Here is a 22,516-nt window from a genome sequence, read left to right as displayed (position 1 = left end):
CAATCAGGAGAAAGTACCCATTTTTAAGCTTCATTTCTTAGTGTCATCACTTCCAATTTCACTTGTTTAATCTATATCCTGATTGAGTTCTCTATCCTGATTGGATAAAATTGGAAATGAAACTGAAATTGAAACGGAAATGCATTTTCTGTTTTATAAAGAGCTGGAGAGACAAGGAGACTCCTTTTACTGAACAAACACTCTATAGCAATGAGTACTATCAGAATATAGAGCTATTTAACACTTATTTTAACCAAATAAAATCACTTACCCTACCTTTAAGTCGTAAATTAACCGAAATATTTAAAACATAAATTTTTTTCTCATTTCAGATGTCAGTCTGCTGGTTGATTTGAATGATTATAAGATCAGTTTGAACAGTCTTGATGATGTCAAAGACCACATGACGGAAGAGTCTGGAACCTCCCTCACCAGCACCTACACAGAGCTCTACATCACAGAGGGAGAGAGTGAAGGGGTTAATAGCCAACATGAGGTGATACAGCTTGAGACAGCTTCCAACATGAAGACCTTCCATGACACACCAATCAACTGCTGTGACATCTTTAAACCCCTCCCTGGCAGAAAGACACCCATCAGAAGAGTTCTGACCAAGGGCATCGCTGGCATTGGAAAAACATTCTCTGTGCGTAAGTTCACTCTGGACTGGGCAAAGGGTTTGGAAAATCAAGATATAAATCTCCTGGTTCCCTTTTCATTCCGGGAGCTGAACTTGGTCAGAGATGAGCAGTACAGTCTTCTCACACTGATCCATGATTTCCACCCAACATTAAAGAAGGTCACAGCAGAGCAGCTCGCTGCCTGGAAAGTTAGCTTCATCTTTGATGGTCTAGATGAAAGCAGGTTTTCATTGTTCCAAAACAATGACATTGTTTCTGATGTCACAGTGACATCATCAGTGGACGTACTGTTGACAAACCTATTCAAGGGGAATATGCTCCCCTTAGCCCTCCTCTGGATAACTACCAGACCTGCAGCAGCCAATCAGATCCCTCCTACATGTGTTGACATGGTGACAGAAGTGCGAGGGTTCACAGACCTCCAGAAGGAGAAGTACTTTAGGAACAGATTCAGTGAAGAGAAGCTGGCCGAAAGAATCCTCTCACACTTGAAGACATCCAGGACCCTCCACATCATGTGTCACATCCCACTCTTCTGTTGGATCATTGCCACCGTTCTGCTGGACATGTTGAGGACACACACGATAGGACAGCTGCCCAAGACCCTGACCGAGATGTGCTGCCACTTCCTGTTGGTTCAGACAAAGAGAAAGAAGCAGAAGTATGAGACACATGATGTGAAAAAGAAAGAACAAGAAAAGGGGACTCAACAGCACCTCACAAAGACCGACAGGGATGTTCTTCTGAAGCTGGGAAGGCTGGCATTTGAACACCTAAACAGAGGTAGCATCATGTTCTACCAAGAAGACCTGGAAGAGTGTGGTCTTGATGTGAAAGAAGCCTCGCTGTACTCAGGAGTGTGCACAAAGATCTTCAAAAGAGAGAGTGTGCTGTTCCAGAAAACGGTCTACAGCTTTGTTCATCTGAGCATCCAGGAGTTTCTGGCTGCAGTGTACCTGTTCCACTGTTTCACAAAGATGAACATGAACGTACTGAATTCATTTTTTGATGGTGTATATATCCGTTCCCTGGATGACTTCCTGAACGAAGCCACCACAAAAGCCCTGAAGAGTAAAAATGGCCACTTGGACCTCTTTGTCCGCTTCCTTCATGGCCTCTCTCTGGAGTCCAACCAGAGTCTTTTAGGAGGCCTACTGGATCAGAAAAAGAACAGCCCAGAGAGCATCCAGAGAGCCATCAACAACCTGAAGGAGTTCAGAAACGATGCCTCTCCTGACAGATGTATCAACATCTTCCACTGTTTGATGGAGATGAATGACCACTCAGTACATCAGGAGATCCAACAGTACCTGAAGTCAGAGAACAGAACAGAGAAACTGTCTGAGACCCAGTGTTCAGCTCTGGCCGTCATGCTGCAGACATCAGAGGAGGTTCTAGAAGAGTTGGACCTGGACAAATACAACACATCAGAGGGAGGGCGAAGGAGACTGATCCCAGCTGTGAGGAACTGCAGAAAGGCTCGGTTAGTAGTGAATAGAAACATCCTAGAGTCAATCTGCCATTACAGTTAGCACTATAATTAGAAATGAAGGTTGACATAAAAGTTCCAATAATACTGTCTGTGTCTCAAATAGTGACTAGTGGTTTTGTGTGTATGTGCAAATAAAGGCCAGAACAAAATAAAGCAGGGTAAAAACTAAACTAAGAGTCTAAAACTTAAAATATTTTTTTTCAATGGGCCTCGTTCACACAGCTCTTAACATTTCTGCTATATTCTTTAGTTTAGGTTTGCGTCTAAATAAAGAGCTACGTCTGATTCATGAAAGGCTGTGTAAAGCCTTGATTTGTGTGTGTCTCACGTGTATCAGATGATGAAGTCCACCAAATCAAATGTGTTCATGTGTTCATCATTTGCATTGTGTCCCTTTTAACACCATAAAAAACATTAAACCCTCTTTACTGTGGTGAAAGTTCAAAGGTGTCAGATCTATAAGCTTACAATGCTTTCCATCGCAACACCTTGACAGCTTGTAGGTCCAGTGGCGTAACAGAGGGGTAGCAAGTGATGGGGGGGGGCCACCAGGGGCCCCACCTGCGCTGATACAAATATTCTTACAGCAAAAAAAATGAAAAAAGTTGATTTATATTGGTCAAATAGAACCGAATTAGACCCGAATTAGATCCAAATTAGACCCGAAAAATGTCAGGTTGTGCACGCACATGCACGCGCGCTGCACGTGAAACTCCCGTTGGGAGGCCCCGCGATTCTGCGTTACGCCACTGTGTAGGTCTGGTTTATTTGGAAAGCGAGTCCCTCTCATGCGATGTAATGTAAAGCTTTGTGATGTGACATAACATAATATAGTACCATTTTAAAGAGAAAATGGTACAAAGGTTGAGCTAGAGGAAAGGTCATGGGGTCATTTGATCCATAGTGTTCATTCTCCAGGGACCCTGCGTATGATATGGTAGCATGAAGGTGCACAACACATTTGGCAATATTTTTAAAGATATGTTGTTTGTGTCCAAAGTGTTGTGCCTGGTGCCTGAATAAAATATAAATAAAATAAATAAAATGCCATTACCAATGCTGTAGTACAGCTGAATATCCATGGACAACTTATAAACAACATATGTTTGTCTAAGCTCCAGATTCAATCATTTTATTACAACTCCCACAGTTCACCTGTTGAGCTCCTTTACTCTGTTAAAGGGACATAAAACCCGGAGCTCAAAACCCTAAACCTATAAATTATATATTTTTTTTATTTTTTATTCTGGTCTAACAATCAGTTGTTTGTAAAGCTTTTACACATGTTTGTCAGTAAATATGACATATATTTGCTCATTCTCACTATATTCATTTCACATCTTCAACTGCTGGTTGAACATTGCTCTCTTCCTCTGTTCAGTCTTTCTGTGACGTCTAGTGGTGGTGACCGTTCCACACTCCACTCTGCCCCTCCCCCGACCTCAGACCTTTTTTTTGGGTTGCATTCCTGAGCCAAAATAGAATATTAGCGTTGTCTCCTGTGGTAGAAAAACAATGCAAAACTATATTAAAGAAAAGTTTATAAACTCCAAAACAGCTCTCACAGTGTAATCACTATGAGCCTACTGATGATCCAGGTTTAAAGAGAATGTTTTAAATATGGTTTTGCTCTTGTTAAGATTGGTTTCCTATTAATGTCAATTAGTCAAACTAGAGGTTCGGGCCGCTTCGTGGCCCTCACATCTACGGTGCACCAGTGATCCAACTGACATGGCCATATATGGAGATCTCTATCTGTCAGTACTTGTCCTTTTTATGGGACACTGCGCCTATGTCACACATGTGCAGTAGGGTGGCCGGCCAAAAAAAAAGTGGCTAAAATGTGCCTGAATAAAAATAATGTAGTTTAACTGTACAATAAGTGCATCAAAGGTGGGGAAAGAAGCCTAGGCATTAGCCAGAGCACTGATCAATAGTCTGTGGCAAGTTTGGAGGCAAGTGGAGACCTCGTGTGCTGGCCAACCCGGGACGTACACCACAGCGTGGGCATTTTAATTAAAGTAGTAGGATATTGGATTTAGGTTCAGGAATGACACAAATACTAAACAACTCAAATCTCCATGAATTCAAGGTGTAATTGATAGGGAAAATTTATTTTTTGGGGTGAAATATTCCTTTAATGGAAGACAAAACTATATTAGTATACTCAGCATACTGTAGGTGAAGTGCACACATGTAACATGAAGGTAACCAACGTTAATTTGACATTAATCCAATCGCCGACAGACAACCCCAACCTTAGTACACACAGAACAACAGGAGAACTCAAGTCCTCAAACTATTCATATGTGTCCTCTTTATGAGTTATTCTACCATGAAAACAGACCATACCATATGAGAAATGGACCATACCATTAGTGAAGGGGTGTGCAGAGGATGGCTTTTTAAACAGTGAGCTTGGTTACTCAGATTTACTTACATTACATTAACTTTTCATCTGTTGTTTACTTCCCTGTTCTCTGATCATACTTAAACTGTTTATGCCTGTATAACTAGATACAGTAGGAGATCTCTTAGTTAACTTCCATGACAGTGAACTAGGTATAATTTGTTTTGATAGTCTCTTATTTAATCTGTATTTACAGACTTGTTGGCTGTAACCTCAGACAGACAGAGGTTGAAGTTGTGGCTTCAGCTCTCAGCTCTAATCCTTCACATTTGAGAGAATTGGACCTCAGCAAAAACAACCTGGACTCAGGACTACTGGAACTGCTCTTTGCTGGACTGAAGAGTGTGCACTGTAGACTGGAAATTCTAAGGTAATATACATTTACCCGATTTATTTTAATTAGGGGTGTGCGCAGATATAGACTTCCTATGAAACATCTTTCTGAACTCTGAATTCCTAATATTCACCATTGTGATGTAGAAAACATTTGGGGTTGATAAACTAATTGATATAGTTTATTATTTGGTCTAAAGTTTAAAAAGGATCAAATAACTCAAGAAAGACCTGACAAAGACACAGAGAGCAGGAACATCCTCTAACATTTAAAATTATATTCATGAGAAACATTAGATTAGCCTTGTTCATTTGTAGCAATTTTCAGATGATCTTGCAATGTACTTAAAGACATTTCTCATTTTATTTTGAAGGATCAGTCTGAAACGGAAGCCTATTTGTGTCTCAACTAATCACAAGTACAGAATTGTACTTAAGTACAGTACTTGAGTAAATGTATTTAGTTACTTTACACCACTGGAAGCCTGTTCATGTAACTACATTTCTTATTTCTAAACTAAAATATTTTCAGGTACATATATACATTTAATGTACTCTTTAAGTTTAAAATGAGTATAAACTGTCTGGACGTCGTCTTGAATGAGATTCAAAATGGCGTAGCGCTGTATAATTTAAATCAGGTGTGTTTGGAGGAACATGCAGCTATGGGGATCACACAGGTGAATGAAATCAAGATTCATATTTATGCACAAGCTATTGCTTATGTCAGGAAGTAATTCAAATTGGCCTTTTAGGGACTTTTGACATAAGAATACACTCAGGTCATTTGCCAAGTTTGATGTTGGTCTGTCGGACAGTTCTCAAGATACCTGAACTACAGACGTACTTAAAGTAAATACATACATACTTACAGAGATTTTGTGCATTTATTTTATGCCCATATATGGGGATCCGTAATATCATCAGTATATTATGATCTATATTGAGTGTTTGATGGTAGTAACAGCCTTGTATGTGTGAGCTGAACTTCAGAATCTTGAGAATAGGTCTTTGTTTTCTTTCTTATTTTATTGTATTCTTGTTGTATTTTCTTTCTTTATTTCTTTTCCTTTCCACCTCTTGGGTCACTAGTCCAAAAGTCTGACAGTCCATCACGGCCAGGTCCAGGTTCTCAATCCAGGAATAATGTATATTATAACGTGTTTTATTTATTCTCTCTTTTTCTTTTTTTGTTCATCTGGTGTTTCATTCTTCATTCAGACTGGCTCACTGCGGCTTGACAGAGAGATGCTGTGAAGTTCTGGCCTCAGCTGTAAACTCTCATCCCTCCCTAAGAGAGTTGGACCTGAGCCTCAACATGGTGACTGATTCAGTTCTGGAGAACTGCAAGTGAGTAGACTTGGGCTGTGTCCATGTTGGATAGTACAGTGAATATGCAGTGTTTCCCTCATCATGTGTCCCTTAACGGTGTATTCACTCTGACACAAAGTCATAAATAGATGCAAATATGTATGCATATTTAGTTAATACTTTAACCAACAAATATATATATATATATATATATATATATATATATATATATATATATATATATATATATATATATATATATATATATATATATTTGTTGTTCTATTTCCTACAGAGTGAAACATGGTGGAGAAGATTGGCTTAATCCTAGAAAATGTGAGTATCTGTCTGTCTGTGTCAATATCACACATTAACATTGTATACACTGTTTTACAGTGGTGTAAAGTAACTAAGTACGTTTACTCAAGTACTGTCCTTAACACATTGGGTGCCAGAGGTTTATTCAAATATTATACGTTCAGTGCCTGCTATTCTTCCATCCACTTACGTTGATACGTTTCGTGCTGTAGAAGCCCCGACGCGGAAGTGCATGTAAACAAAGCGTGCGTGCGAGACGGTGGAGGGTCCCGACTAACGCCTGGAACAATAATATTTCTAACGCGATCCTCCATCGCAGAGTGATCGCCGATCGAAAACGGTTCGCTTCCACCACGTTAAAAAGAAATGGAGATATTAAGCTTTTAGTCAAGGAGATAACATTGGAAAGGCAGACCGGAAGGATTTTTGACATGGATCCACACCCGGCTTCTCCTTCTCAGAAACTCCTTGGATGATCCCAAAGTTTTGTTAGAGCGCCCCCACGTGGGCCCCACGTATAAACATAAAATTGGGTCCGTTTTTGTCACCCGATGTGTTAAGACCTGAGGAGATTATTTAAAATGTTTTCTAAATCCTAACAGTTTTTTGGAGAAAAAAAAAAGAAAAAAAAAATATAGCAGATCTACAAGCTCATAGCGCGGCACCGAGTGCCACGCTATGAGCTTGTAGATCTTGTAGAAATCTAAAGTGACACAGATGCGTTCCAGGTCTTAATGGGTTAAGTACACTTTTGAGGATTTTTTACTTTACCGAAGTAGTTCCCATATTCAATACTTTTACTTCTACTCCATTACATCTCAGAGGCAAATATTGTACTTTTACTCCACTACAATTATTTGACAGCTTTAGTTACTAGTTACTCAGGGGCGGCCTCAATGATCTGGGGGCCCGTTTCAAGAGCTCATATGGGGGCCCCATATGTACCCCCCCACCCCCCAAAAAATAAAATTAAAAAAAAATGTTTACGTTTTTGTTTTAAATAATTTGTGGACTGAAGTTGGTTTGCTTCCACAATCCATAATAATGCATTTTCGAACTAAATTAATTAGGCTATCTGCACTTCCACCATGGACAGACAGCTAAAACAACTCACTCACATGATTCCCTTGAGCTGAGGGAATCATTCAATCAGATCTACATCCTCTTCTTGCATGAAATTCTTGGACGTCGGCCAGCCATTTTTTTAAAAAAAAATTTGGGGGGGCCCCCTGAGGTTGGGGGCCCGTTTCAATTGAAACGGGATGAAACATAGGAAAGGACGCCCCTGTAGTTACTTTGCAGATTTAGATTATTATTACAACACATGCATGAACCACTTCAGCCCTATATATATTTCGGCCATTTGAAAATAATAATAAGTACTTTTACTTTTGTTAATTTAAGTATATGTTGATGCCAATACTTTTGTACTTTTACTCAAGTAAATTTTGATTACCGGACTTTTATTTGCAACAGAGTATTTCTACACTGCAGTATTGATACTTTTACCTAAGTAAAAAAATTGAGTAGGGGAGAGCCGCCATGTTTGTAACGCGTCATGGTTGCAACAAGCATGTTTTCTCTTGATTGGTCAATTTTCTCATAACGTCATCACATCAGTATGTGACCAGTGCTGTAATGAACGTGCCCAGGAAGTAGGAAGTATTTTCATCCAGACTAGAGAAAGTTATCGCAGAAAAACTGATTTATCTTAAAGTTAGTAAAAAAAATCCCCTTGAGTATCTTTGGTCTACAAATATTTCCTTTATGTTGTCGAGCTAAAATCCACATGGTTGTCTGCATGTATCTGTTCTTCATCAGTTTACATCGTTTTATTACTCTATGCACGTTAGCTCTGTTCTGTAAACAAAGCCAAAGCAGTGGAGCACAGAGCGACCCGATTGTAACACCCATATGTTTAGGTGTAATCAATGGATTTTCCCATGGAATTTACTCAAACTGCTATCCCGGTAAGATTTAATACATTCCTTACGTTTGATACATTATCTTATCACATCCTTGGTATAAAAACAATGTAAAACAGTTGCTTGAAATGAATATAATTGATTTAAGCTGAAAACGATTTGTTTAATGCCGTTTTTTAGCAGTGTTACTTTTGTAACTATGGCTGTTACAATTAGTCTGATAAGCGCTTAAAATGTAACGTCCGAACAGCGTCCACTTTCGGTTTAATAACTCACGACCTATTTTATCAATTGAAAAACTTTAAGTGGTTTATGATAGCAGACATGTGTAGGTTCTTTGCTTGAAAATATTACATATGTAGGTAAAACGATCGCCGAGTAAAAGACCGAAAGGTGAAAAATGTTACAATTGAAGCGGCCCTCCCCTACTTTTTCCACCACTGCTGTTTTATAGTGGGTTGGCCCCTCCCCAGATAGTGTCCTGAAAACTCTTCAGTAGAGCTTCCAGGGAATTCAGGAGGTTTCTCTGCTCTTGGCCCGGTCCTTAACCCATTAAGACCTGGAAAGCCTATACGTTGTTATACCTTTAAAACCGGGAAAGCATCTGTGTTATTTTACATGTTGTTATGTATAGCAACATGAATCTTTATTTTTATTTTGAATAAAACAGTTTTTCAGAAAACTAAGGTCATGTGGGTTGACAGAAACAATGGGCCTCATTCACTAACCTGGTCATAAATAAGGTGTATATCCTGGTCATAAATAAGGTGTATATCCTGGTCATAAATAAGGTGTATATCTTGGTCATAAATAACATATGTATATTGGGATAAGTCAATTCTGACGTGTGATTCACGAAAGAGGGTTCAGAGCCATGATTTGTGCGTATCACAGGTGTATCTCATTTGTGTTCTAAAGTCACTAGTGTGCTCCCGTGTAGATCATTTGTATTGTTCCACGCCCCATTTAACACCATAAAAGGCAACCAGAAATAACCCACGTGAAGGAAAAAAAACAGATCTGCAAAATTTCAAACGTGTCAAGTCGCACCACATTGACAACTTGTACATCTGTTCTGTCTGGAAGTAAGTCCCTCGATCGCACGATGGATCAGCTGAACGTTAATAAAGTAATGCTCTCATAATGAGAATAAGAAGTTACAATGTTTAACCCCACCATCAAATAATAGGCTAATAAAACATGGAAAGGATATTATAGAAGCCTTTTCTTTTAAATAATGCTTGCATTTGAATGAGGAAACAGAGATCCGATTACAGATCCAGATCACACTTTATTGATTACTGAGGTTAAACCTGTCCTTTGGATTAACAACATATCCTGTCCTACGTCAGAATGGTGAATGGATATTATGGACACAGCTAGATTTCATCCATACTGTATCCTCATCAGATCATAAGACATAAGTGTGATGTGATGTGGTCAATATTATTATATAATCGCGCGACATGTTGGTATGAAAGTCCAATATGTGAAACCGTGGCCACATTTGCAGAAACGGAAAACACACAGAGGGACCTAATAATTCAGCTCTAAATGTGTCAACTGAAAATAAATACAAATTGGTTGAATTTGCATCATGTCTACCATATGCATCCAAGCAATAGATCTTTGACATGTGTTTCTTTTGTGTTGACACATTTTGGGCACTTAAAAACATTATTTGAGGTTTGGCACTATTGTCATTGATTTTTCATGAAGAATAAGGCATTCTAATAACATATATGAAAGGTTTAAGCCAAGGCATATAAGTCTGTTCCTGAGCAGACGTGAGTTTGAGTGTCCGCCCAAATTCACGGTAAAAAAAAAGATGAATGAATACTGAACGTGGGAAGTCACGTATATGCACATAAGTACAAAATATGTGAGGACCTGAGCTTAGTGAATGAGACCCAATGCCTCACAACTCCTCACAACGCCTCGCATTGTGACACATTGTGTGCTTGTAGATCGGCAATATTTAAAATATAGCCGATCTACAAGCTCACATGTCACATTTCGACACTTTGTGAGCTTGTAGTTGAGATATATTTAAAACAAAATTTAACAAGTAACTAAAGTTTTGCTCACAACGCCTGAATCTAACAATTCACAACGAGTCACATTGAGACAGGTTGTAAGCTTGTAGATCAGCTGTATTTCAATCATAAAAAGAGCCAATTTACGAACTCACAATACATTGCATCATGACCAGGGTTTCCGCAAGGCGCTTTTTGGGCCGGCCACCTTGACCGACAGGATTATATTTTACCGGCCAAAGAATGAAGTGGGCTAGTAATATCTATCTACTCTATCATGCAGAGGTGTCACTTTCCAAAAAATAACTGAATAAAGTGGGCGTTATGAACAGCTTGCGTGACTACGTCACACAGTATAAACACATTAATATATGTTGTGGGCCCTACATCTCATTCAACCTTAATATGCAAAACCTACAGCTTTTGTTTTGTTTTGTTAATGTTAATTATGTCATCATGAATGATGGTACAAGGAAGGTTCATTACTTGCCTGCAATGTATGTGTGTCACCAACTTTCACCACTTTATCCTTTGCAGACAGAAAGACATAAAATAGTCTAATAACAGCATTTTCCCAATCGGCCACGGTGGCCTGTGATCTTTATAATTAACGGCCAAAAAAGAAAGAAACCCCGATCATGACGTGTGGTGAGCTTTTAGATAGACCATTACAAATAAATACAAATTGCTGATCACATCTTGTCGCATTGTGACAGGTAGTGAGCCGCTCACATCATGTTGCGTTGTGAGCCTTTACATCGGCTATATTACAAGAAATAGCAGATCTACAAGCTTGCAAAGCCTCGCATTATGATGCGCTATGAGTTTTGGCTATATTTCAAAAACAGCCGATCTACAAGCTCACACCATGTTGCAATGTGACAGGTAGTGAGTTATTTCAAACATCAACAAGTAGAAGATCACGCTCATCCAAAGTAATTTAAAAAGCCAGATGCAGAGCAGAACTCTGCACTGGAATAATTATGATCCATAAGTTAAATGGTTTATTACCATCATGAATGTGATGTTTAAAGCCTGCTGGATCTTCCTCAGACCTCAATATATCAAACATAACAAAGATAGCCGATCTACAAGCTCACAACTCGTCACATCATGATGTGTTGTGAGCTTTTAGATCGGCTATATTAGAAAATTTGGTAAAAATAACCGATCTACAAGTTCAAAATGGGTTACATTGTGACGGATTCTGAATTTGTATTTCGGCTATATTTGAAAAATACCACAAGCACACAACGTGTCACATTATAACGCGTTGTGAGCTTGAAGATGATTTATAGTTAAAAAATAGCTAATCTACAAGCTAACAACACCTCATATTGTGTACTTTTTAATTAATTAATTGATTAAATTGCCAATATGCAATCGTTGTGAGCTTGTAGATCGGCTATTTTTCTAATACAAAACTATACGATCTATCAATTTACAACGAGTTGCATTGTGACAGATTGTGAGCTTGCAGATTGGCTATATTTAAAAAACAGCGGATCTACAAGCTCACATGTTGCAATGTGACATGTTGTGAGCTTGTAGATTGGCTTGTAGATGTAAATACTGCAGTACAGAAAAACATAAAAAAATAGAATGTACATAATAAATAGGAGATCTACAAGCTCACAACGCCTTGCATCGTGACACGTTGTGAGCTTGTAAATCAGCTTGTAATTCCTCCATATTTCAAAAATAACTAAACTAGCCGATCTACAAGTTAGCAACGCGTCACACCATGGTGTGAGGTGTTGCTAACTTATAGATGCTGAATGTTTTCTATGTAACACAGTGGTTTACAAACTGGGACCCAGGGGGGTCCCCAAATTATTGTGGGGGGTCCCCAGATGATTATCTTAATGTGTAACATTGTTTTCTCACTCAACAGTAAACAAACCAACATACAGTATAAGTGTATACAGGGTATCTGCACATTTATAATGTTACAATTTAAGGACTTTTAAGACCTTTTTAATACCAAATTGGCCAAATTGTCAGATATTACGCAAAAAAAGAGGCAAATATTGTGAAAATAGCCGATCTATAAGTGGTAGATCGGCTATAAATATACTATAAAATATATCTACAAGCTCACAGCGCCTTGTAGATCGGCTATTTTCACAATATTTATATGTGGAACCGAGTCAAACTAAAAGTAATGCCTCAACTCCTACAACTACCCCACCCTGACAAGTGCTTGTCAGAGTGGGGGGTCCCCAGTTCATATATGATTATTTTGGGGGGTCCCCAGTTCAAGTATTTTCAGAGGTGTAAAGTAAGTAAGTAAGTACATTTACTCAAGTACTGTACTTAAATAACATTTTGAGGTATTTTTTACTTTACTGGAGTATTTCCTATTTTCAGTACTTTTATTTCTACTCCACTACATTTCAAAGGCATATTGTACTTTTACTCCACTACAATTATTTGAAAACTTTAGTTTCTAGGTACTTGGAGGATTTTCGTTATTCTTACAAAACATACATTAACTACACTTAAGCCCTATATACATTTTGGCCATTTGGAAATAGTCGATCTACATTCTACAAGCTCACAATGCGTCTTTTTTTTTTTTTGATTGATTGAAAATTTTATTAGGCAAAAGAATGTAAAACAACACAGTTACATGTATAATACTTTTGTCTAAAAGGTCCGGCCAAAAAAGTCCTTGCGGACTTGTTTCCGTTGGGGTCCTTGAATTAATTTCATAGACGTGCAACGTATTGTGAGCTTGTAGATCTGCTATTTTCAAATGATTTTTATACAATTTATACATTTGAAAACTTGTGAAATGGGACATTCTGCATAATGAGTACTTTCTACTTTTGGTACTTTAAGTACATTTTAATACCGATACTTTTGTACTTTTACAGTACATTTTGAATTCCGGACTTTTACTTGTAACAGAGCATTTCTACATTGCAGTATTGATACTTTTACTTAAGTAAAACATTTGAGTACTTTTCCACATTGATGTCATTTCACATAAACTTAATGTAAACATTTTCTCACAGAAAGTCACTTCTCACCTGGAGGCTTTAAGACATTCTGACTCACATTTTACTGTGTTGTCGTCGGGCAGAAATCTTCGTTGTGAGCTTGTAGATCGGTATATTAAAGGGATAGTTCATCCTCAAAATGTCTTTTTTTCCTATCGATTACACCCCCCATGGAGACTTGAATTCATGGAGATTTTTTTTTTGTTTGTCTCATTCCTAAGACAATAATCTGATGACCGGCGGTGTCTCCGGTAGGAGACTCAAAGTGTCAACTTTGAGTCTCCTACCGGAGACATTAGCACCTTTCCACCGGTCATTAAATTATTGTCTTAGGAATGAGACAAACACAAAAACATCTTCATGAATTCAAGGCTTCATGGGGGGTGTAATCCATAGAAAATAAGTCATTTTTGGGTGAACTATCCCTTTAAAAAAATTAATGTTTTGGACATACAAGGTTTCCAGCCGACAGAGACGATACATTTTAATTATTTTGACTGAAAACAAACAGGTTGTGAGTTTGTAGATCAGCAACATTTAAAATAAATACCTGATCTACAAGCTTACAACACGTTGTGAGCTTGATCTGATATCTTTGATGTGTGTGTGTGTGTGTGTGTGTGTGTGTGTGTGTGTGTGTGTGTGTGTGTGTGTGTGTGTGTGTGTGTGTGTGTGTGTGTGTGTGTGTGTGTGTGTGTGTGTGTGTGTGTGTGTGTGTGTGTGTGTGTGTGTGTGTGTGTGTGTGTGTGTGTGTGTGTCAGTCAGTGAATGATGTATTTAATGTTTACTGTGTTGTTTTTCTCATCAGATTTCCATCCTCTCACACTGGACACAAACACAGCACGCAGAACCCTCTCTCTGTCTGAGAACAACAGAAGGGTGACACGGGGACAGACTCAATCATATCCTCAACATCCTGACAGGTTTGATGTATGGGCTCAGGTTCTGTGTACAGAGGGTCTGACTGGACGCTGTTACTGGGAGGTAGAGTGGAGTGGAGGGGTTTCTATAGCAGTGACTTACAGAGGGATCAGCAGGAAAGGAGGTGGTGGTGACTGTAGGCTTGGAGACAATGACAAGTCCTGGAGTCTGCACTGTGGTGGTGGTGGTCATGGTAACAGTTACACTGTCACACACAATAGTAAGGACACTTTCCTCCCTGTCAGTCCCTCTGACTCTAACAGAGTATCAGTGTATCTGGACTGGCCTGCTGGGACTCTGTCCTTTTATAAAGGGTCCTCTGACTCACTGACACACCTGTACACCTTCCAGAACACATTCTCTGAACCTCTCTATGCTGGGTTCAGGTTAGACTGGCCCTCCTCCTCCTCCTCCTCCTCCTCCTCAGTGTGTCTGTGTGAGCAGAGATAGAGTCTCTATGTGAGGATGACATCAGGTCACCATGGTTACTCAACATGTTTGAGTGAGTGCAGGTTGTCATGGTTACCACTGTTGCCAGGATACTTTGAGACTAGCTGAGTCTGACGTCATGGACTCCATATTTGGGCATGAGTGACTCATCATGACATCACGGTGACATCATCATGATGATGTAATAAGCAGCACAGTGACAGTCACACATTAAAGCTCCTGTAGATTCAGTGTTTCTCTAACGTTGTCATGTCAAGGACCCCCGATGTATTTGACCTTTGACCCCTGACGAAAAAAATAGTGTTGTTAAAAATGTTACAAATGATAATATCCTGAAATAGCAGATCTACAAGCTCACAACGCGTCACATTACGACACATTGTGAGCTTGTAGATCGTCTATTTTCCAACAGCGAAGTAAATGATGGTTAAAGTGGTTACACTGATTGTGATGTTGTATATTTAATGATTTAGCTTAGGACCCCCTGGAACCCCCTCAAGGACCCCCGGGGGCCCCTGGACCCCACTTTGAGAACCAGTCGTTTCTAAATCAGTTTAAACACGTTAACCTCTGTATATATTGGCTATTTGAAAGTAGCAGATCTACAAGCTCACAACGTGTCGCGAGCTTGTAGATCTGCTACTTTTTTTAAAAGTAAGATTTCTTTTTAATATAATATATTTCAGAAAATTATAACCGAAATCTTCTATGGGGTCTGTGGCACAAATGTGTTCAAATGGGGGTCCCTGGCACAAATGTGTTCAAATGGGGGTCCCTGGAACAAATGTGTTCAAATGGGGGTCCGTGGCACAAATTATGTTCAAATGGGGGTCCCTGGCACAAATATGTTCAAATGGGGGTCCGTGCCACAAATATGTTCAAATGGGGGTCCCTGGCACAAATGTGTTCAAATGGGGGTCCGTGGCACAAATTATGTTCAAATGGGGGTCCCTCGCACAAATTTGTTCAAATGGGGGTCCGTGGCACAAATTTGTTCAAATGGGGGTCCCTTGCACAAATATGTTCAAATGGGGGTCCCTGGCACAAATGTGTTCAAATGGGGGTCCCTGGCACACATATGTTCAAATGGGGGTCTGTGGCACAAATATGTTCAAATGGGGGTCCCTGGCACAAATATGTTCAAATGGGGGTCCCTGGCACAAATATGTTCAAATGGGGGTCCCTGGCACAAATATGTTCAAATGGGGGTCCCTGGTCAAATCCATATTAATGTCAAACTCTATGGTATAAAATGAGTCATCACCACAGGGAGCTTTAGATCTTAGATTAGATTAGATAGAAGTGAACAAACCTCCACTCCATACATTTATAAATATGTATCATAAATACTGTCCATCAACACTGATGATGATGATGATGATGATGATGATGATGATGTAAATATCAGTGTCATATTGTGTCTCTTATGATACAAACTCATATTTTATGTATATTTGATTTTTGATATTTTTACACAAGAATAGACTGAGGAAAACTGTATATTTGATCGTGTAATTCTCACAGTATCAATATTGTTTATTGTATATAAACCTTTATACTTAACCAGTTAACTCTGTATACTTTATTGACTGGAGTCCCACAGGGTTCTGTAATTGGTCCATTCCCCCCCCCCCTCTAATAGCTAAGATCTACGTCACAAAGCGACACATAGTGAGCAGTGTTCAGTGTTCATTATTTTTATTACATGTTTTTAACTTAGTAGCCAATCATGTTTCAAAGTTTCTCCCCAGTTTAGTGGTTATGCCAATGAGTTCCTCCCCACACACATCTCTGTGTTGTCTCCTATTGGCTCACCTGCCAGTGAGGAGCCCCCACCGGCAGGACGTAGGGCCTTCGTCCCACTCCTCCCGCCCAACACTCCCCGCTGACCAGTGCCCCCCCCCCCCCCCAGCCCATAGGAGTACATACAGTGACATATATCCTCCTCCTCCCGCCCGGCTTCCCTCCCCTGAACACGGGTCAGTTGTGTTCACATAGACGTTGGACAAAGCCGGATGCACCACGGTGGATTGTAACCCACAACCTCCGTGGTGGTGGGCAGGGACTTTACCACTGAGCCACCCGAGTGATGTGAGCAGTGTTCATTTTGACAGCAGATTTGACTCATAGTTTGACTCTCATCTTGGACTTTGTCAATCACTCTGGATTCAAACATCTACTAAATGTGTTTATGAACTCAAATCAATCATTGTTTATTCATTGATTCATTATTACATCATTGTTTCCTCACTCATTCCATTATTGTGTTTTCATTGAATATGAATGTGATATTATTCTCATTCTTCACATGTTATTGTATGATCATGTGTAGAAGTAATAATAGTTTAATAAATGTATTCTTGACAGTCTGTCGTTGTTCCTGTGTATTCATATTCAATCAATACATTCATCACACTAATCAAACTTTCAAATCAAATCAAACTTTATTTATAAAGCACATTTAAAACAACAGAAGCTGACCAAAGTGCTGTACAAGGTTGAGTCAAACGAAGCATCAACGCATCAATAAGCGCCCATTGGCGCACAGACAAATACAGTACAGACAAACAGTTGGCAGACAAATACTAGACCAAGAATGAGACATTTATGATATTATATCCTATTATTACATACTGTATCATATGGTATGATATTTTATCCTATCATTAGATACTGTATGATATTTTATCCTATCATTACATACTGTATCATATTATATCCTTTCATTACATATTGTATCATATTTATATGCTTTTACAATGAGAATCATACGTCCAGTTTCTTCATCTTTCTGCCCATGGCCATGCAGCAGGGCTCATCAATGTGTCCGTGGTAAAGACTTAGATTCTCTGTTTTACATAACATTATTGTTCTTATTTTGATCATAAGAACCAATTACTGAATGTCAGTCTCCAGGTTTTCTTCAGAATATGTATGACACTGATTTACTACGACACTATATGACACATTATGAGTCCACTAGTACTAGTGGTTCTCACACCTTTTATTTGCAGGGTCCAAGGCCAAATACATATGATTTTGGGGGTCCTTGACATGGAAAAGTTGGATCACCACCGAGCAACAAACTGTAAGGATTTGGAAAACAGCAGATCTACAAGCTCATAGCACGGCACCCGGTGCCGCGCTATGAGCTTGTAGATCTGCTGTTTTTTAATAGCCCAAATAAATGTTAAAATGACACAGATGCGTTCCTGGTCTTAATGGGTTCAGAATACACTTATAGCTCTGTCAGGAAAAACAACATGTTGGGGGGTCCCCAGCGAAATTAGTTAACATAGTGTCACAATCATTTTAACCACTTAGCTTTGGCTATTCAAAAAATAGCAGATCTACAAGCTCATAGCGTGGCACTCGGTGCCGCGCTATGAGCTTGTAGATCTGCTATTTTTTTTTAATCTAAAACGTGTGCATATATTTGAATATATATATTTTTAAAGCAAACATTTTTTACTCAAATATTTGCTTCTGGGGGTCCACATTTTCGTTCTTCAAATATTTTCTGCGAGCTTGTAAATCTGCTATTTTTGATAGCCAACAAATACATGGATGAAGTGGTTGTGATTGTGTCATGTCTTTGTTTTGTATCGACTGTGAAGCGATTGTGAAAGAATCAATCAATCATTCATCTATATAAAATATATTGTTTTGCACTGCCATCTGCTGGACATTATGGGGATCTGCACGTTTGAACTGCATTAAAATACACAGCAGTTATGTGCTTTAATACAGTGATGGAAGAAGTACTCACAGTTTTTACTCAAGTAAAAGTATCGCCTCACAGCAAGAAAGTCCTCGGTTCGATTCCCGCTGGGGATGCTGTGGGCGCTGGGGGCGTGTCTTCTCCTCCGCGTCATCAGCGCCCATACCCTAGGTGGGGTTGGCGAAAGGGCCTACTCTGTGTGGAGTTTGCATGTTCTCCCCGTGTCTCCCAGGGTAGTTAATACCCTCACAAAAACATGTAGTAATCCTGGTCACTATACCGCCTCCCCCATGACAGCCGGGGCGCCTGATGGAGGGGAAGGGAACTGGTTGGAATAACGTGTTCCTTCCACGCGCTACGTCCTACCAGGGAAACTCCCCCCTGTCAGGTGACAAGAAGGTCAGTTGGCTCTCATGCACTGAAGGAAGCATACGCTCGGCCCTGGCCTCCCCAGGCTGTGGGGGACTGGTGTAGCGCTGGTGTAGGGCTAGTGTAGCGCCCAGGATCACTTAGGAAATTGGCACCGGGTGAAGAAAAAAAATGGGTTACAAAAGTCGCGGGATACAAAATTATAAAAATAAAAAAAAAGTATCAATACTGCAGTGTATTGTATTGTATTGTGTAGTGAAATACTCTGTTAAAAGTTATTCTTATTATTATCTAGAGGAATCTCCAAATCTAAGGTTCCTTGTGGATTTTTATCAGTCCTATCAGGATATCAATAAAATACTTTTTTGCTAATAAAGTGTTGCTCACTCAAATTTTTTAAGATGTATTTGATGTTACCTATTTTATTAAAATAATTATACATTTCATTCACTAATATATACAAAATATTGTGTCTAAACCCATTCCTTTTTTATTATTAAAAACACATTTAATAAAATAGCGAGAAAAGCCAATCCACAAGCTTGTGGGCTTGTAGATCGGCTATTTTCACTAACTTGTACTTTAAGAAAAGGATAGCAGCTTTATTCATCGTCTAATTAGACCTATTTGATCTTGTGGGAGAAATGCAGCTTTCAGCTTTGCCCAGCTGATGTCTGCCCACAGAGGAGCAGGTTGGAGTTTAGTGTCTTACTTAAGAACACTCAGGCACACTGTTGGAGTCGGGACTTGAACCTGTGACCTTCTGCTCAGTGGTTCTCAAACATTTTGTTGTCAAGGACCCCCACATTGATATGCATTTGGCCACGGACCCCCACGGACACACAAAATAAGTATTCAAAATTTGGCAAGATGTTGGGGACACGTTCACTCTGTGTCAGAGCTGGGAATCAAACTTTCAACTTCCCATTTTGTAGGCAGACTCTTGATCCATTGAGCCACTGTGTTACATTGTATGTTAAGCTTCATCAAAAGACAAATGGATAATGACATAAAAGCCAGAGACATTGTGGTTTCTGAACCTTCAAACATCTAGACAAGCAACACAACAAACCATAGACTAATATGCTGTTGTAAGTTTTTTGTCTTCTTTTTATTGTATCATTGTTTGTTGTTAATCAAAGCAGAATGAAGACTGTGATGAAGCAAGGCAGCAGGCAACACAGTGTGTTGAAGCTCTGTCTACATGATCCAGAGGTTCGAGGGTTCAAGTCCCACCCAGCTCTTTACTCTGAAGCTTTCCCCATCAGGTCCAGTCCATTGTCTTTCATGAACATTCAAACATCTAAACGAGCAATAGCACAACAATTATACAAAAACATTTTAACTGCATATCTTTATATGCATTTTGTTTCATCGTTAAATGTATGTTAGGACACTGTCTACATCAGGGGTCTTCAACAGGGGGTCCGGGACCCCTAGGGGGTCCTCAGAGCTAATATAGGGGGTCCACCAAATCTTTGTGTGATATGATTTAGTTTATTTTTTGAACCCTAGAATTCCTTTTCTGAGGGGAACATTAGATCTACAAAACATTAGATCTACACAAATTTGAGGCAGCCTCAGTGTTAAGGCTCCCCTAAACACTGAGGCAGCCCCACATGTGTGTTTTATCATGTATGTTTCTTGTATGTTTAAGAGCCTTATTGTGTCTTGGAATGAGCAGTAGGAAAATACCTATCCCACTTTCACCACAAGGGGGCAACTCCACCTGTGAGAGACACAGGTAGTTCCAGGTGGTCAGGTGACGTCATTCTTCAAGGAAGAGAGAAAGAACAACATCAGTTTGTCCCTGTTTGTTCAGGTAAATAAAGTATTAGAACATAAAACATGTTCAAAATAAGCTCTGTGATGTAAAACAAAGCTTGTCTTGAGGGTTTTACCAGAAATGTGGTGATTGTGTTTTAGTTTATTGTGTGTAGTTGAATCTAAAGGTCTAAGCAGTCAGATTGATGTCAGCCATTACTGCTGCTCACACACACACACACACACACACACACACACACACACACACCTGTGTTTTGGTTTGTTTCACTTTTACAGTATTTGTGTTTCTGTCTTTAGTGTTTAAAGCTCCTGTTGTGTGTTTAATCCATCAGGACCGGGAACGCATCTGTGTCATTGTTTTCAGCTGTGTTTTTTGGGGGAAATGGTCGGTCTTTGAATATATATTTTTAAAGGTTAACATTTGTAACTTAAATCTTTGGTTCTGGGGGATTCTACAAATGTCTTCTAAATCCTGACAGTTGTTTTGAAAACATGAAAACAAAAAGCAACATAAGAAAAAAACATGTGTTGCTATAATATCAGTGGTTCTCAAAAATTATATATATTTGGCCGTGGACCCCATCTAAAAATATTTTTGTTCCAGGGACCCCCCAGAAGTTGTAACAGAGTTTAAAATGTTCGCTTTAGAAATGTATATATTATTCAAAGATTTGCACACATTTTCACGATAAAAAAAAAAATAGCAGATCTACAAGCTCATAGCGCGGCACTCGGTGCCGCGCTATGAGCTTGAATAACTGCTATTTTTGAATAGCCAAAGAAATCTTTAAATAACACAGATGCGTTCCCGGTCTTAAAGGGTTAATATGTTAGTCTACCTTTTGTGTTGATACATGTTTATTGTTGGTGTTGATAAATGAGTTAATTCTCTCCATAGGGTCTTGTAAAGTGTCTTTCTAGTAAGTCAATACAGTATTAACTGTTGTCAGAGCAGAAGTATTAGAATAATGTTAATTCATGTTTATGCATAAATAATAAGTTCATGTTGATAAAAACATGTAATAGTGAAGGATATGAAAAATTGTCTTCTCCAGATAGACAGACTGTCTATGAGAGCTGAGATAGAACAGTATTTCAGCCTCTTGTTTTGCATTATTTGTCTTTTACAATCTTCCCAGAATGTCAGTCCACAGAGAACTAGTCAGTGAACGTGGCCCAGACTCCTCAACACATTAAAGTAAGCATCTGTGTCATTTTTACATTACTTTGGCTATTCAACAATAGCAGATCTACAAGCTCATAGTGCGTCACTTCGTGCCGTGCTATGAGCTTGTAGATCTGCTATTTTTTTAAATCTTGGAAATTTGTGCAAACTTTGCTTTTTTCTTTTTTTTTGCAAGCGATAATTTTTAACTCTGATCTGTGCTTCTGGGGTCCCTGGAACAACATGTTTTGAGATGGGGGTCCACGGCCAAATACATATCATTTTGGGGGTCCTTGACATGAAAATGTTTTGAGCACCAATGATATATAACAGGTTTTTTCATAAAACTGTTATGATTTAGAAGTCATTAAAGGGTCTTAAAGGGTTAACTAACACAAGGACAATAAGTTGATAGAATCCTAAGACCATAAATATGTTCTACCAAAGGATATTTATATGTAACACAAGTGTCCATATAGAGCCACACACACACACACACACACACACACACACACACACACACACACACACACACACACACACACACACACACACACACACACACAGCTCATAGCACGGCACCGAGTGCCGTGCTATGAGCTTGTAGATCTGCTATTTTTTTTAAATCCCTGGC

The 22,516-nt window shown here is 39.1% G+C and overlaps 2 protein-coding genes across 3 annotated transcripts in view; both read left to right on the top strand.

Moving 5' to 3' along the window:
• LOC308094995 (uncharacterized protein) overlaps positions 1-22,516 on the top strand; it is a 793,896-nt gene that overhangs the window by 430,023 nt on the left and 341,357 nt on the right. The window lies entirely within an intron of this gene.
• The window catches only part of LOC308095002 (NACHT, LRR and PYD domains-containing protein 3-like), a 272,045-nt gene that overhangs the window by 148,786 nt on the left and 100,743 nt on the right, over positions 1-22,516 (top strand). Inside the window, exon 13 of one of the 2 annotated variants that reach the window (XM_080441871.1) lies at positions 4,740-4,913. The exons of the other annotated variant lie outside the window; for it this stretch is intronic. Within the exon in view, the coding sequence (XP_080297997.1) occupies positions 4,740-4,913 (174 nt within the window). The remainder of the gene's footprint in view (positions 1-4,739; positions 4,914-22,516) is intronic. 2 annotated transcript variants of the gene reach the window in all.

Source organism: Gymnoscopelus braueri, assembly GCF_963280865.1.
Source record: "Gymnoscopelus braueri genome assembly, chromosome: 11".
Classification (NCBI taxonomy): Eukaryota; Metazoa; Chordata; class Actinopteri; order Myctophiformes; family Myctophidae; genus Gymnoscopelus; species Gymnoscopelus braueri.
Note: the sequence above shows the minus strand (reverse complement) of the source record. Positions and strands in the feature narration are given on the sequence as shown.